Source organism: Anopheles gambiae, chromosome 2 (genome assembly GCF_943734735.2).
Source record: "Anopheles gambiae chromosome 2, idAnoGambNW_F1_1, whole genome shotgun sequence".
Lineage (NCBI taxonomy): Eukaryota > Metazoa > Arthropoda > Insecta > Diptera > Culicidae > Anopheles > Anopheles gambiae.
The window spans coordinates 78740966-78759413 of record NC_064601.1 but is presented as its reverse complement, the minus strand read 5'-3'; the positions used below and the strand labels follow the sequence as shown (position 1 = coordinate 78759413).

Below are 18448 nucleotides of genomic sequence, written 5' to 3'. Positions count from 1 at the left end.
AAAGCAATTTTTAATTGACGGCTACATCATCATCACCATCCTTACTTCCCACATTTTCCGTCCCAAAGCACCCAACAACCAATTGTCACTCGGCAACAAACAAACCAGCCGTCAGGAGAAACAACCCCAGCTTCGAGGAGAAGCAAGCTCTCCTTGTCCCGTCCTCTAACCGCACGAAATGTCAAGGTCGTCGGGAAGAAAACAAAACGCAACCAAACCACAAATTGGAGGCGAGCTTGATCGTCGGTTAACCGGCGCGCGTTGGAGGTCGGTCGTCAGTATCAGCTTTCCCGTTGAGGCTACCCCTTCAATCGTGTCACACCGACGCCCCACCGAATCTTGTTTCAAGCGCGGGAAGGGAGGGAATTCCGATACGCCTATTGCTCAATATGCTCATCATGTGTGTGTATGTGTGTGTGTGCTTGCATGATGCCGCGCACAACTCACAGGCCCCGTCAACCCCTCATTTGGCGGTGTGATTTCGTCAGGTGCAAAAGTGAAAGTAGTCAAGCGGCCTTCGTCGGTTGTCCAAGTCTTGATACAACACCTTCATACCCGTCGTCTTCTCCCCAAGCGCTTCACTGCACCAACTCAAACCCCCATTCATAATCTGCATTCCATTTGAACCAGTTTCAGCGAGCTGGCAAACAGCTGTTTCCAAACAAAAGTTAAAGGATTAAAATTGGATGGTCGGTAATGATAATCCTCTAATGATAACCGTTCAAAACATTCAACTTTTTAAATATTTTCAACAGTTCAAAAGTGCGGTTTGAGAGCATATAGAAATAGAAAAAAAATACATTTCTTTACCACTTTTGATGATGCCGCAGTTTCGAGTACCTTACAGTTGCAGTAAGTCTATGTGAGATGCAATTTAGGGTCAATCCTTACCTATAAAGAGATAGAAAAGTGTGAGAAGACATAATTAATAAAATGGAGTCATATTTTGTTTGAAACAGCACAAACACTAAAAAATGCCTAAGCTGATTGCATCGAGTTGATTGAATACGCAACATCTTACAAAAGTCTCTGAACTCAAAATTATTAATACACGATTTAACGCGTTCCATATGTTACAGTGTTTATTTTTTGTTTTCTTTCGATCGCACGCGTAATGATTGTTTTATAGCATTTTGCCACCAGTCGCTATCGATTAGCTGTTCCGAGAAGGCGCTAAAAGCAAACAACACTAGCCAGCATCGTCTACTTGGTCAACATTAAAAAAACCCGCACGAACTAAAGGGGGGAAACACCGAGAGCACAAACACAAACTCAACACACATTTCCACACCTCTTTGGCAGTCGATCCAACGCGTCTCAGCATGTTATTTTCAGAACATAATAAACACACACTCGGACAATCGGAACCGTTGCGGCAATGAGAATGATTCACTGCGCCACTGCACTATAGGCTGCTGGAAATGCGCCCAATTCTCGTACCATATGGTACGGCGCGCGGCACGAATTAACAGTGTGCTTCCGCGTGTATTAGCGTTTTCCGTGTGCGCTCACACACTGCGGCCGTCTGTCCGTTGAGTTTTCACTTTCACGTTTCCGAAGACGCAATATTTCCACGTTGCCTCTTGCCGTGGCAATATACCGTGAGGCAATGCACAGAGAGATAGAGAGTGTAACGCAGCGCAGCACGCGCTGTGTGTCCTTCTCGTTCCTTGTTTTTCACTGCAGCGTGCGGCCGTTGGGGTGATTTTTCCTTGACCGCCCACGCACTTTGGTATGCCGAAAGAGCCGAAGGAGAAAGACAGAGAGAAAGAGAAAATGCGAGACTTGCACGCCTAACCATGCACGTGAGAAACGTGGCAGAGAATCTGATGAGAGCTTCTAGCATGTCAGATAGATCACTCCCCGCGCTCACTCTCGAAATTGCTAGAAATGGCTGCTCGTGGCGTTGCAGTGACCTGCGGGATAGAAATTTCCCGATCGCTTATCCACTCCCAACCACTGGGCACTCATTGTGCGAACCACCTACCGAAGATTTGCGCCGGAAAATGAGTGACCACCTCTCATGAGTGTGTGTCTGTTGCCGAATACGAGGGCGACACTATGATGTGGGAGCACACGTTCGCTCTTGGCAACATTTCGGGAGCGCACATTTGTGCAGCAGGAAACGGAAAACATAATGGCCTTTCCCGCACCACCCCTGCACGCTTCCATATTTTGTAAAATGTACATATTTGCTATTAACCTGTTCTGAATTTTTTTTGAATTGTAAATGTTAGATTGTTTCCTAAGGTATGCGAGCGATTGTTACAGTTTACAAAACATAAATTTCTTAAAATGACCTTGAAACAGACCCTTTTTGTCTTCCCTGCAAACACCGTACCATTTCTTATTTTGAAAAAAAAGTGCAAAACCTCCCTCTGTGACCGTAAAAAAGTTCACCCCGTAAATTTCCCACCACACGGCAGCGCAGCAGCAATTAACCAAACACAGGATCGTAAAAAGGAATCATGCCGACTCTTGCCGAGTTTTATCCTGACGCCCATATAACGACTCCACCGCATGCAAAGGGGCCGTTAGCACCCGACAAAGTACACATTAGACGCCCCAACTATTCCAGCAGCGTTCAGATTACATTATTGACCTGCATTGAGACTTCGTACTCGCTGTGTCTGGACACGCTGGAGCCCACTGGAACACGATGGAGCAACGGTGCAAGCAACAAGTGTAATTTTGCACGTTCGGAAAATATCGATGGCGCCAACGTCGCGGGCTGAGTTGGGTTTTCACCCGATTTTCATCGGGCACCATTTCGTGGGGAGGGGTGGGCTAACAGAGGGTGTATCTTCATGAAAATGTAAAGATACCGCGATTATTTCCGCGCTTGGTGTACCCACAGCCAGAAGGAACACTCTTTTACGGAAGTGAAGCAAAAAAATGCTCCAACCTAGAAGGCAGGGAAGCCATGCCCCAGTAAGTGTTGGGCGCCCACGTGACTGACCTCGGTAAGGATTTTCGTTCTCACGAAACCAGCAACAAGGAAAAACACCAAAACCGTGTTCTGTCTTGTGAATGTTACGCATTCACCAGTACATCACCCCCAGCCCTTGTGGCTGCGCTGACAAGCAGTACAGCAAAACTGTCAAACGGTTATGCCGATTTCCCCTTGCAACTTTCCGTATTAAGCCATCAAAAAGCTAATGGTGAGCCGCTTTTCCGATACTGTCACGTCAGGCCAGCGGTGCCACATAAATCCGTACACCACCCAAGTGCTCCTACAATCTGGACGGCCATGCGAATGTAGCGGGAGACACAACGGGGACGAGCGTGACACACGTTCTCATCCGTCTCACACTATTGATCGACGCAGTCGCCCAACCGCACACCCGCTGCCGCCAGCCAGCCAGCCAGCCGGTTGGTCGGTCGGTCGGTGCTGTTGGTGTGACTGGAGCCGAGCGTTACGCGGCTCGCTTCGGTCGGGAAAAAACTTTTACATCCATTTTCCCATTGCTGTGCCTTCTAGTGTTTGGCCGTTGCGCGGCCTACCCTAGAGAGTACGGTCGACTGAGACGGTATATGGTTCGTGTAGTTGTGCTGTAGTGACCAAGCGCTCGTTGTGCATGTGTACATGGGCGTATATGTGTGTATGTGTACATGTGCCTGGGCGCCAATTTAATTATAAATGTCTGGTGTCACATATGGAGCAAAAATGGGCAGACGACAAAAAAAATCGCACTCAGCAACTAGGCAATTGCACTACGGTAGAGAAAACATAACAAAAAACCAAATTAAATCCGCGAAAGATTATTTAACCCTTTTTTCCATGTGCAGTGATTACAATAATATAATTATAGCAATAATCAATGGAAAAACTATAAATCAAAATTGTTCTGATTTTACAGGGTTTACCGAGTCACTGCGAAAATCAGCCCAATTTTTTTGGTTGATTTTATTAAAAAGAGTTAAATTTCACTTGTGATTTTTCCAAGCCCCGTAGTATAACACGCTAAGACGTTTTGGAAATAATTTATTATCGTACTGATTGGATTTGCATATAACATTGGGATCTTTAATCTAAATTGAATTAAATTTAAACCTTGTAGCGTATTAATTCGCTCCTTCGGCTGCAACTTTCACCTCCGCAAACAAGTTTTTGAACGACTCAATATCAACAAACAACCGACACCTGATAGATTGACCATTTCTTAGCCTCGCAGCCATCACTTGCGGCGACAGTTGTTGCAAGACAAAAGAGCGAGAGCCAGAGTGAAAGAGGAGACACCGGGCTAAATGCATCATCACAGCAGCCCTGGCCGTTTCAAGGATCATCCCCTTCTGCACATTGGCAAAGATACCAAACCGAGACGAGCACGAGAAAAAGAGAGAGAGCGCGAGATTTAGTCGCGTGAAGGATGACGCTTGGTCAACGATTTTTGTTGTTAGCAACAGTGGCTAGAGTTTGCCGCAATCAATAGATGCGAGTTTGCTGTATTGTTTTCAGTATGTGTGAGTGTTTGTGTGTGTGTTTTTTTTTAAATGGGGGTTTGATGCTGCACGAAAAAGAGGAAGGTTATCATAAAACCGTTGTCAGCATTTCACCTTCCTTACCGTTGTTCCCATCCATTCTTGGGATAGGTTTGCTTTACGAACCGCAACAACAACAAAACCTATGCACCGGCCATGGTTTGGCTGTAGCAGGTTAATAGGAAGAGCTTTAAATTGAGTGGTTGACATCGGATTGGGAAGGGAACAGGCCGCGGGTATAAGGACGGCAGTCTTCTTTTGCACGACGACGACGGCGACGACGTTTTCGGGATAAAAATAGAAGCCGTGCATATTTCTGTACACCGATGTCGTTTCCGACCCGGTGTGCGACAAAAGCAGTGTGCTAGCGACGCGCCAATTTCTGCCACGTTCGCCAGCCTCCACCGCCACGATCGGACGCCAATGCCGCGCGGGAGAACCGCAGTAGGGGAACCAACGCGCGACTGCAGCAGTGGCGCGATCAGCACATCATGTATTGATTACGCCGGCGAATGTAATTGTAGTACATCGCAGCCGCAGTTTTCTTTTTCCTTTCCCATCCCGCACAGCCACTCTAGGTGGGGCGCGCGCAAGGTAAATCAACGTGTTATGGCGCGCGTATGCACACAACACAGGCGAAATAACGAAAGCAAATAAACAAAAAACAACACCACGCATGACAACTTCAACGTCGAATTCCTTTCCTAGTTGGCAAGGGTGTACCGTATGATGCATACTGATCACTACCCGGGGCTTAGGACGGTCGACTATCATCACCTACGCGCATGGTTCTTTGCTCAATGTCTGTGTCTGCAAGCTGTGCTGGTGTTGTACTGTGATGAGAACGGAAGCGTATGGTACACGGTAAAGTACCCGGTCATGGTAAATCCCTTATGGAACGATTAGAAGGGCGAGTGGCAGCAGCTTTAAACTTTTCCGTTCATGAAAAGTTGTGTATGGGAAACTTTTCAAATTTCCAAATCTTAACGAACATCAAACTTTTTGACAGTTTCCAAAGCTCCTGCACCGTGTCATGAAGGCACAGAAAAAAATGTTCCACATAGTCGTGCATCGAACATGTTTGTAGACGGTTAACATTAACAGCCTGTATGTAAAGCACATAAACATACTACACTGTCTCTCTTTTACTTTTCGTGGTGTGGTGTTCGGAATCTGGTTGTAAAACAGCAGTTAGCTTGTTGGAGGGTTTTTGTATTTTTTTATTGGTCGACTACCAAATTTTCAATTGCATCTCTTCTTCTTGATGTACACCATCACACACACACATACACACACATCACAAACACTACGACAGAGATTATTTTCGGCCCCCAACGGACGGAACTGACCGTCCCTGGTTGCCTGCAATGCCACATATACAGGACGTTCGGAAAGGTAAACAAATACCGGCCGGTTTTTCACTTATCCCCTCCCCCCTCCCCACTTCCCACACACACACATACAGTTTCTCATTCATGAAGAGGTGGTGTGTACGAAAAGAGAAAAGGGTACACAAGCGACAAGCTGTCGCCGACAAGTTACGATAGCGGGCGGCACCAAGTCGAACCGGTGGTAAAAGAGCGAGTTTTCCTTTTTAGGGCATCAATGACACATCAAACACATTCTTTGATAGGGGAGATTCTTTCTGAAAGGGTTTAACGGCATTGCAAAATGTTTGAAAGGGTAAAAACATTGTTATTAAAATCGTTTGCGTTCTTTAGAGATAAACGATTATATAACATTACATCACTATTTGATTGGTTAATATATTCATTGTATCGTCAACATTATGCTGTTAATGATGTTGAACATGATTATGATATCGTTGAATTTGAACTATCATCCTTTCAACGTAAACTGATACACAAAAAATTCTATCAAATGTCGCAATAAAAAAACGACAATGTTGTAAAAAAAACATTAAAAGCGCTAGTTATAGTAGTTTTGATTACAACATTAACACAAAAATCTGGTCAAAAACATTAATATGTTTAATATGTTAATAAGTGTTCCCAAATCTTTCAATGGTTGAAGTATATTCAATTGCAAACCCTATGAAGTTTATGATTGCTAGTAACGAGTATTATAAATATCAGTCTTTTATATTTTTTGATAGTTACAATGCCTTTAAGGAACAGGTCAACTAATTGAAGAGTAAAATTCCATTATTATGCTACATAATCCTCAATGAATTTTGACGTTCTATATGCATTGCAGATTAAGTAGTGCTGCACGTCCCTATTAGTTAGCCGAGCCTATCTTCTGCATGCTGCCAGCTCTTATAAAGAATAGTGCCAACTCTGCGCAAAAGCACACACCCAAACAATCTTTCGGCCGATGCAAGCCTGTGTCTGCAATTAGTTGTTCGAGATTAATCACACCAATCACCAAACAAGCGATCGCAAATGCCAGATTTACACCCAGGACCCAGAGGCCCAGTAAGTGGGTCTACCTCCGGTGGGCGAAGGTTAACGTCCCCTCGAGCACTATCAACAGCGCGCGCCCCTTCGACCGGTAGCACTAATTTATCAATGTTCTTTCTCTCTTTGTGGCGTACCCTTGGTGGCTTATCAGCGGTACCGAAAACAAGATCGGCCCCCGTGCTTGAGCTCGATCGAATGTGCTGCACTATGGAGTTGGATGGAAAATACCCGCGCCTTGCCAGCCACCCAGTCCTCAAGAAAGCGAGGGAGCAAACAACCATTCATTCAGCAGAAAACACCTACGCCCAGCAAAGGCCAAGAGCCTCCTCGGCAACGCGTCTGCACCCAGTGGCACAAAGCAAAAAAAGGCGCTACAATCCCATCGCGCATTTGCCTTATCAGACGCCCTAATCGGGATTACGCGCGCAGGAAAATACAGTCACACACACACACACACACTCCAACAAGTGTTTAACATTCAACAAGTCGCGGTCATAAACCATGAAAGCAATGGAAGATAGCACGGCGCGGGGCTCTCCCCTTTATTTGTTTCTTTGGTTGTTATTGTTTTCGTTTTTTTTTTACTTAACATTCTCCACCCCGCGTACGGATTTGGTAAGCAAGCTGATAAGGCCCCCCTAACGCGAAATGCGATCACCCCGCACTATCGGACGATGTTGGTGGATGGACGGACGATGAAGGTGGCTCGCCATCTTCATTCCATACAGTGCGCTTTAGGCATCCCGCACGCACACACACACACACACACACACACATACAGGCTCTCTTACACCGCGAGAGATTTCGGTTATCGAACCGTTTGTTTTCGGTTATGTTAATGTTGCGGTCAGGTGGTGCTGTCTTGGTACGACCGTTTGCTGATAACGCGGCCTGATGTTGCTTTAGACTGCTGCTAATCAGCAGTTGCTGTTGAAGTATCTCTACTCAAAGTCAAGGCTCGCATTGCTTGCTGTTGGTTTGTTGCCCTGTGAGAGGAGCAAGCACTGTGAAGCAAACAACCTTCAAAAAAATGGGTCACATTAGATGGAAACTTGCAGTGTCATTTGATAGTGGAGCTCTGTGGCTACTGACATATGGCAGCGAGCGCGACAATTAAAATTTTGTCATTTTTTATGTCTTTATAGTCATCCTCATTGTTTTGGCGTGTTTTGTACACCACAGTGCGTACGAGAAGGCAGAGCAAGCTGTTTTGGGGCTAGTAGCTTATTACAGCATTAAACATTGCATTAAGTCATTTATAAGGAAGACTTGCGTCATGTAGACCTTCTAAAAATTGCCGAATCATTCACTATGCAAATTATTTGCACATACCATCGCATTATGGCATTGTACAATCTGCAAACAGCAGCAACAACAAAACCAACAAATTGTTAGCTTGCTTTGGAATTCTTACCCCTGCCAGAGCCAACCCGCAACTGATCGTCCATAACGATTGATCGTGTAATGCGCGTGTGGTATTGAACCGCGGCACCGCTACACTTACTTTCACTTGCCATTGCATCGCGTGAAAGCATCGTGCATCATTGTTCACAGTGGCCCTCCTGCTCTCCCACAAACGCATACGAATGTGTTAATTGCTGTCGTTCAATGATGACGCGTTCAAGTGCTGCACCAATCTAATGAACGCAGCACACCCCACTATCCTCCCTCATTCATACTCTCTTTCAAATGCTGTTAGCTCGAAAACTGTTACCATGGATTGAAATATTTGCATTTAACAGCGCAAAGAAACACACATTTGGCTCGCCCCCCATCATGGCATTCCGTTTTTTAGCGATTCCGGGCACATGTTTGTCATTTTTTGGAACCAAATAGCGGTGAGTTTCACTTTCCATTGATCAGGGGCAAAGTGCTGGCGCTAGAGGACGGAGCGTCTTCGACCAGGACACATACAAACACACTTCGGAGTTTCCAATGGTGCAATGGTGGCGTCGCTGCCGACATGCAGCACTGCCAAGAAGCATTGAATATGCTGGTGTAGCGGTGTTGTGAGCAAGCAAGCAACAAATACAACACACTAAAATAGTGAACAACAAAAAAACATCCACCCAACCCACATTCCAAACTGCGCAGCTATGCATGCACAACGAGGCAGCAGTGCTCTAACACGGCTCTATGGGGAGTTTTTCTTGCATAATTTTGCCAGCAACCGTTAATGGGCATGGACAGTGTGCGGTGTGGCGTGGGGCCGCATGTATGCATTTTTCTGTTTGCTTCACCTTCTTATTCTTCTTCTGCTTCTTCTGTTTGATCAACCCCTCGCTGACACCGCCTTGCTACTACTGCGACACACAATAGCAGCAGCATGAGCTTGAAATGGTGGTTTACTTTCATTGCCGTCATTCAAGGTTTTGAGCGTGTGTGTGTGTGGAAGACGCCGCTTCGTGCATTCGACCGAAGAGCAACTAATTTCCAAAGGAAGGGGGAGTGGAATGGAGAGGTGGCATGCAGTAACAAAGTGTGCATTTATTGTTTTGTTCGGTTGCTAGTGCGGTGAACACAAATCGGTTTTAATATATCGTCACGAAAGCCGTGAGCACGATGTAAAGGATGATGCATGCACAGCAATTAAAATGATATTCGCGACAATATATTTTTATTTATTTCCATTCTAATGTAGCAACGGAAAAACAAACTTCCCTTACATTTGTTTGGTTTTGCTTTTTGAGTGCAATAATAATTTAGGGGGAAATCCCATCACTTTAAAAACAGCGAAACACACACACACGCGTGATCCTGCATGTTTTCGATAAATAACCTGGCGCGCTTGGAACACGTGTTGTGGGTCACATTTCACACCTGCACTGTGTCCAGTATGAGTGTGTGTGAGAGAGTGTTATGATCCCTTTTCATTCCCGCCGAATGTGTTTTTTTTTTTTTGTTTTCCGAAGCGGAAAATGCAACGGCAGAACAATAAAACAAAACGATAAAAATGCACCGGAGACGACTCCAGAACACAAAAAATATCAAAAACACACTCAACGCTGAATCGTCAAAGCTCAGCTCAACCCTTCCGCACCTCTCCACAATTCATCGATTGAAGATTAATTAATGCTCACCCACCCAGATCTGCTCGGGGATGCATTTTCCCAGGCACAATCCAAACGTTTTCCCCCTCTCCAGCCGCCACCCGTAAAGCGTGGGAGATCATTCAACTATCGATCAATCTCTGACCGGAGCCGCTGAATCACATGCAAACACCATTTTACCACATACACACACACACACGTAGCGATAGCAATCTCCGATTGAAATAAGAGTTCAACCATACACACGATAATGCTAAAATTACACACACACACACACACACACACACACACACACACAAAACCAGAACCATGCACACATGTAGCGCACAATCCAATCAACGCAACGTAAAATAACCCGTGGATTGAGTGGATTGAGGCAGCAGCAGCAGTAGCAGCTGATGGCGAATAAAACACCATTTGCAAATATGGCCACTGGGAGGGAGGAGGGACCTCATGTTAATTAACGACAATCATCGACTACGACTACTGCCAGTGAAACAAATCTCCGCTGCGCTCTTCTTCTTTCCGCGCCCGGCTTGACGTTCTTCCACATATCGCAGGCATGCAAATAATGCGAACGCACTCACAAGCGCTATGTCTCTGTGTGTGAGCGTGTGTGCACGAATAAGATCAAGGTCATACCGTGCAGCAGAGAGGCGTACTCCAAAACTGTTTACCCATTACACAATCAGGGACGAACTATCACGCTGTACGTAATGGGAGGGGAGGGGAGGGAATTAACACCATTTCATTTGTTCTGCTCCCGGGGAAAATAAAATTATTGTTGCGATTGGATGCAAGCTTTGTACCTGATCAGTAGAAGCTGTGCAATTTAGATACAGGGGATGTTCAACACCAACAATCAACCACACCACATCATTGAAAAAGCCTTGGCGCCATCTTGTAGCACTCGCGGACCGTTTGCATCCTCGTCCCAGACAAAAGCAGGTGCACTAAAGTACAGACTACCTTTGACCCCCGCTCTCGTTTAGCTTCAACCCATTCTCATTCTACTCTTCATGCTCTCTTTACCATTCACCATAGTTCACGTGCAAAAGGGCGACCGTCTTACTGCGTGACACCTGTAGCACATTCGGTAGCCGATACTACACCCGTGGCCATTTTTAGCGGAAGTCATCAGAGCGTAATGTAACGTTACAAGGGGGCAAGGCTGTTATTACACCAATGCCGATGCAATCAGTGACCATCACAGAGCAGAGAGAAAGAGAGAGAGAGAGGGAGCGTGAGAGATCACCAGAGCCAGGCTGCGTGTCTCGTTCGCTCATGCGTATTTATTTGTCATTATTTAACCTTACCTAACGCTTCCTTTCCGTCGCTCGTTAAACCGACCAAAAGCAACAACAACACTTATCCTTCAAGCTAGCCCAGCCACACACACACACACACACACACTCCGAGACTAGCTGCAGGCAGACAAACATCATTTACTTTAACCCTCCTCGCGATCCGTTTTTCGATGAAAATTCTTCACAGCAAATTTTCACTGCGCTCCTGCCAAGAAGCCGCCACAACAGCGTGCCAGCATGTGGCATGGGGGAAAGGAAAAACCACGACTCGGGATGGTGGTGGCGTGACTCGACTATGCCGATCTTTTTTTAGAACGAACGCCTGTTGAGCAGCATTCTACTGCCTCTGACGAGCTGTGCTGTGTGATGTGGCGGTGTACATCGCGATCTTTTCATTCAGTGTGCGCGCCGCCACGTCACCAGCCGCGGGTTCGCTGTGAACCTGTGCAATGTTTTACCTAACAGCAAAGATTGATAGTATCTGTCCCTTTTCACATACACACACACACACACGAGACACTGTTACTGTTGGTTAAACTGTAAATTTCGAGGCGATTGATCACACGATCATCGTTCGAACAGAGTCAACAGCATGCACCATTATCACGTTTTACGGCTAGTCTTCATCTATTTCAATTGAAATAAATTATTGATGAATGAGCATTGATAACGCTAAATATAGGATTCGAACAAGCAACATTAATGCATAATATTTGCATCTTGCTTTCTTGATCTTTACAAAGAAATAATTTAGAATCTCGTAAAAATTCTTCGAAAAATGCTGCAAAACAAGTTGCTGCTTCGTATCTCGATTTTCCGTTCTGTAGGAAAATGGCCAACCCAACGGTAATAATAGAACCAGTAGAAGTCGGCGTCGCCGTCGTTGTCGTCGTGGCCACATTTGTTCCAACCTACGCATCACCCCCACAGTGGGGTACACATTCACGAGAAGCGAGAAATTTTGAGCGTGTGTCCATTTTTTTTTTTCTGTTTCACCTTTACAACACCTAAAACTAGGTTGTCTTAACAAAACAGAGACTCTGTGCGTCAAGAGACATTTTCCGTGCCTCCCTCCCATAGAGTACCCGCACCTCATATACCACCAACGCCTCTCTCGTTATGGGATCTTCCTTTAACCAGTGCGCCTACGCTGGAGGGAAAAACGGTCTGGCTTCACAAATTCTCACCTCTAGCGTGACGAATGGCGGGCTATAATTGTGGTGCATTATCGAGGGCAGAGGGCCCCACTATTTGGCAGGGGGCCACCAACCCCACGCGTATGCGTTTGATCCAGCTGGGCCGACAAATAATACGCATTCATTCATGTGTCGCGACGAAAATTGCCTATTACAAAGCTATTAACGCGCCTAATATAATATAACAAACGATAATGCGCTGCATGGGTGTAGCACACGCGTTGACCTCAACCTAATTGCGCCATCGCAACAATTCGCCCACGCAACCAAGGCTGATAACGTGGCGCACCCCATCACCCAGCGCCCATTACAGTGGTAGATTAGCATGGTAGTCCTCGATTTTTCCCCATTTTTTTGCCGGTCATTACAAGACACTTTTGTGCAAAACAACAAACACACACACACTTACTACCGTCTTCCAGGGGGGACATGTGATAGAGCGTCACCCTCAGTGACGATGGTAACGGTGTGACACGTTCGTCTCCAGCAAACGGCGCCTGGTCGGGGCCACTGACGAGAAGGGTGGGACGTGGGTTGGACGCTTTTAAAACGCGTTTCATGAGTGAAATTCATTTGTGCGGCACACACGCACTCTCTCTTCCCTACCCCTCGCCTACAAAGCCTAGCTGCGATAGGAAAGGTTTTTGGGTGGCAAAATTATTGCACGTTAGCAAACACTCATACACCAACCATTTGTTGAATTTCTTTCGCTGTACCCGTGCGGTACGCTATCAGTTGCCTTTGGGCAACCTTTACTGCAGCGTGTGAGCATTGAGGAAGGGAGTGGAGGCGGACTGAGCCGTACAGAGAAAGCTGATGCTTATTACACCGACCGGCGTCGTGGCCAACGCCGCCGCCGCCACCATCAACGGGATGCGTTGTAGCGTTAATGGCTCACTGAGCTGCCTGAATTTACCCGATTGCACGATGGAAGGGATGGGCTGGCTGGCGGCTGGTGGGTCAGTATAAATGAGGCTTCGTCGATATTGGGGGCCCAGGGTCTGATTTCGTCTCGCGTCCACTTTTCGCTACCAGCTAATTTTCACTATTTTCCTTCTCCATTTCCCTGACGTATGTTTCTACACATACACGCATCGGATTCCTTTTTCCTTTTCGCTAACTGCATCGGAAACCGTACCGATAGTTGTTTTTTTTTCTTTCGCTACGAAACGCGCTCGGCAAGAGCGTTTTCTTTCGTTTGATCTGCGAAGTTTCATTGCTGCTTTCCGTACAATTTTCCCGCTGTACGCCCAAGCACAACACGCAAAGTAACGCGGTTGCGTATGGGCACGCGGTCACGCGCATTCGCGCTGGATAGCGCGCGCCAACCGGAGCACGTGTTGCGCTTCTTTTTTACATTTCTTCTTCCTTTTCTTCTTCTTGTTTTTCTTCTTCTCCTTGTTTTTTTTTTCTCTTTTCTAGCTGAACTGAACTCTCTTCGCGTTGGGGAAACAAAAAAAAGGTAGAGAAAACGAATCGTACGCCGTTTGCTGTTCGCTCCGAAAATGCATGCAGGTGCCGGTGCAATTACGGGACAACGAAAACCCGATAGCAACTAGGGAGCAGCGGGATTTTTCTCATATCTCGAGAGCTGTCTCACATTTTATCACATAATACCTATTTTTATAGCATTATTTGTAGAAAATTTTCGCATTAAATAAAGTATTAAAAATAAAATAATAAAATAGTGCCATACAAGCAAACAATAAAAGACTCCTGCACAAGCATACTCCATGTTAAGTATGAAACGGAAATGCAAATTGTGTAAAAGAAATTTGTAGGAAAATAACATAGTATTAACCATTCTACTGATCACAACGTTTCTTCTTCAAAATCTCTGCACACAAAAATCTAAATTAAATTCCATAAAACACATGGTACAATATTCCGAAGAAAAATCGTACAATGAAAAATTTCCAAAGCAAATATAAACCCTCGAACGAACGTTACAAAATCTGCACGACACGTGTTGCCAACATCCACCATATGGAAGCGAACAATACTTGTACGCGTCATCCCTCAACACCAACCACCCCCACCCCCGCTGCCTACAATCATCATATCGATCGCAACCCCAGAATCGCAACCAGTTGAAACAGTGAAACAGTAACTAAAGCAAAACTATAACACCAAATGCACTACACCATAAAACGAGATTTTCACATACCTTCTCATTATAGGGATTTATCCAAGCAGATATCATGAAAACCAATTTTCCGTTGATACACCGCGCGGGAAAAGAATAGATGGAGGGCGGACTGCGCTGGACACACAGTTAGCCGTCTACTACCGCGTATGGCACACACGTACGCACCACGTCGACTACTGCTAATACTACTACTACAACTGCTGCTGTTGCCGCACTGCTACCGTGCACACACACGGTTCGGTACACAAGCACAGGCCGCACACGCACACCGGAGGAGCAGCTTCCGCAAAATAGCAGCAGAGCGGTGCCGATTGTATTACTCTCTTAACGCTGCGTTTTCACTCGCGAATTCTAAGCCGATTGCTTCGCTTCTTTTGCTTCCGATTTTACTCCGAGACTTCCTTCCCTGCTCAACTGCTACGTGGAGTACACCTCGTTGCACTTGCACTTGCGGATATATGCGGTGACCGCACGCGAACGAACGAACGAAAAACGAAAAGAAGCAAAAACCGCGGGATCAGGCGACGACGAGCACTGGTGCACAACGCGACGGATGGGAGTGGGAGAGAGATGGAGATGTTTGAATCGTTTAGCACGCACGCACGCACGCACTGTTCGCTGCTAACAGTTGTACCACACACACACACACACACCACACCTGAGCGATGCTGCGGACCGATCTCGAGTTTGCCTATCGATTGAGCAGCACTCGTCCGATCGATATTCGTCGTTTCGGAGCTCGCGTAGCAGTACGGTTGAGAGTCCTGGGGTGGGGTGGGTAGGGGGAAACGGGGGCACACTTTGTGTCTGGATACCGTGTCCTTGTCTCGCTGGCACTAACGCACTTCACACGCACTAACGCACACTTATTTGCTGGATCTATTCCACCTTGCAGCTGGCGATCGTCACAGAGGGCAAACGGGGCTGTCACACCACTGTCTGCCTGCGCTGGTCGGCTTATCCACACTGGAATCTGAAACTGCAACACGAAAAAGTGGATTAAATTGGAGCAAAACATGCACACGACGCATTCTGCAACGAGCAAAAGCTGTAGTTCTGTGGACTGTGCTAACCCTGAGAGCTCATGCACATGCAACAGCTTTGTAACCCAATTCGCATCCCTGCACACTACACGGAAACAAAAGGAACTCACTCTAATAGTTCATTTCTAATTTTTATGCACCTCTAAGCACGAGATGAGAGAGAAAACTTCACGAATTGTATGTGTATGTGTCGATCTGTCATAGCACAATTCGGTAGCCTACTCGGATGCGCTACCAACAGATTGCGATTATCGTTTCTATTATTCTGCTAGATTTAATGCAAACCCACCAACACTCACACACATACCCCAAACCGTCCGGTTTCCCTTTCGTTGCCGGACACGTATTTGTGGTTGCCTAATATACAGCAAGAAAAGAGAGCGCAAAAGCTATTAAAAGTTTATGGCTTAAAGTTCAGACACCAAATCGATTATACATATCAAGCGTATCGATTTATATTCTACATTTTGATGGTTGTCTGATGATTCGCGACATAATGCAATGCTATATGCTCTGTAATTTTACTCCACGCTAACACACGACAGCACTGATGATGATGATGATTACAATAATGATAGACACACGACAAAACATCGCCACGATGGCCGATCAATAAATGAAGGCATGGACTTTCGACTGGCTGCGCCTATGCCGTCTTACTACCACGTTCTGCAGCACTTCATACAGGTAACCGAACGTTCTATGACACACTAAGGGTTCGCCACACAAAGGTTCAATGAACTACCTAATTTGATCAGTTTTTCGTCATTTGCTGGCGGTGTGTTGTGGCCTTGCGTGTATTCGCAATGGCAGTGTGGAAGATGGAACCAAAGCCTCGGGCCTGCAGCCTGTTTGACCTCTTAACTTATACGCGAGCGGGTGGGTCACGTATGTTCGTACTGGGTTGCGTTATTTTTCAACCTCACGTACACTAACCACTTGAACATTTTATGTTTCCTCTGTTTTTTCTGCTATTCTCGTGCGCGGACGGACAACACGCAGGGCAAGGAATATGCGGGAATCGATCCATTCTTTTTTTTCCTATCATCTATTCCAAAACTTCATGACTGAGAAAGTGTTTTTTTATTCAGTACGAACAGATACAGGGTTAAATGTTGCTTTATTTAAGTGTATCATCAATAAGGCAATGTATTCTTCTATCGTTTGCATTATTATTTATGTAGGGTAGGTTAGAATCTGAGCCAAAAAGTCGGTTTTTAAGCCATTCTTTTACAAACGACACCTTTTTCGGCACGGAGCACACGGGGCAGCTATTCACTTTTTAGCAGTCAATTGAAAGACCAATTAATCTATGTGTTAAGCCTGAAACAACCTCATCAATCACAAGTCAAACTTAGCTGCTGGTTATTGCAATCAAACATGATGAAATATGTCTGTGTATTGGAGAGTGAACTGAAACGTTGCCAACACGCGAGTTCAACTACTAGACACATTCGCACACGAAATACACACACGCAGCCCCAAATACACACACGTAGAAACTTTTAAACGCACTTCCATTTTACAATCCTGTACGCAACGGGCAAAAAAAGCTACACGCAAAGGAAGTTGGATGCAAAGACACGTATCTAGATGACCAGGTGGTAAAGAGCACAAGGAAGCAGGCCACAAATATGGCAACATAGATCCACCATCGGGGAGGCTCAAAAATTGAACTTTTTTTTTTGGAAAATTGCCACACTGATTTTAGACACACATAAAATCACACACAAATAAATGCTACCTAGACGAATTAATGTGTGTAAAAAATGAAGGCTTTCGAGGGACACTAGAGCAAACAAGCGACAAGAAAAAATATGCACCCATAGGCTGCAAGAGGAGGCAGCACGCGCTGTGAGGGTCAATTGAAGGAGATTATTTTATTTAGCTCGAAGTGAAACTTTGGCGTTCGATTTTCTACCGCAATTTCTTCTGGTGGAAGGTTGTTACTACGTTGGCTACCGTGCGGATGATGCTGCCCTCAACCTGCTGCTACGGCTGCTGCTATTGCAAGTGTCCCTTCCCCTCGATTACCGCTAACAGCCGTCTCTGCCTATTTGCCACAGATGGTGTGCGATCTTTTTTATTCTTTTTAACTCCCCCACAACGTCTACGATTCAGGTTTTCTCCTTCGTTCTACTGTTTCACTTCTCAAAGCTCGTCCATTTTCTCTCACTCTCTTGCTCCCGCTGCTTTGGTCTTGATTATCTATTTTCACCACATGGATACACACTGTTGCTTCGATTGCTGATGCTGGGGCGATTGCTAGTGCTCTGCTGCTGCTGCTGCTGCTGCAGTTGCTGCTGCTGAAGTTGCTGATACTGATGCTGCCTTTTTCGTACGTACGATAACTCCTCTGCACCTTTTCTTCACTTCTCTGTCGATAAAACGCGACTGTCGGGGCACCCTCTACACACAACCAATTGCGCTCTCGACAACAACTAAATACTGACTGATTCGAAAAATACTAAATCGTTGCTGGCGAACGTTCCGAGCGGTGACCGTGGTGAGCCAAAAGCGCTGAGACACGCAGCACCGCACTCACGATGCACTCACTCATTCGGTCGGTGAGCGTCCCATACTCTTGGAGGGGCCAGGCTTGCCGCACTATGTGGCAGACACAGCTGATAATAGCGAGTTGAAATTATGAAATAATGCACGAAACAACGTTACATGGACAGTGTTTACTTAGCAAAACCGTGGAAGGTTTTGAATCTTTTTATGAACGTAATTATTGTATTTTAATCCTAGATTTTAGCAAATGGGTTTGAATATTTTCTTTATTTGTTGATGAAAAA

The 18448-nt window shown here is 45.7% G+C and overlaps 1 protein-coding gene across 7 annotated transcripts in view; it reads right to left on the bottom strand.

Annotated features, from left to right (window-relative positions):
* LOC4576246 (terminal nucleotidyltransferase 5C) overlaps positions 1-18203 on the bottom strand; it is a 53381-nt gene extending 35178 nt beyond the window's left edge. The window contains exons 1-2 of one of the 7 annotated variants that reach the window (XM_061646106.1): positions 17884-18203; positions 14626-15586 (exon numbers count right to left, since the gene is read on the bottom strand). In XM_061646106.1, the coding sequence (XP_061502090.1) occupies positions 14626-14661 (36 nt within the window). In that variant the 5' untranslated portion in view covers positions 14662-15586; positions 17884-18203. Of the gene's footprint in view, positions 1-810; positions 832-1291; positions 1815-14625; positions 15587-15760; positions 16101-17571 lie in introns of those variants that run through there. The other 6 variants (XM_061646107.1, XM_061646109.1, XM_061646108.1 and 3 more) reach the window with 6 other exon arrangements.
* Between the last annotated feature and the right edge of the window lie 245 nt (positions 18204-18448).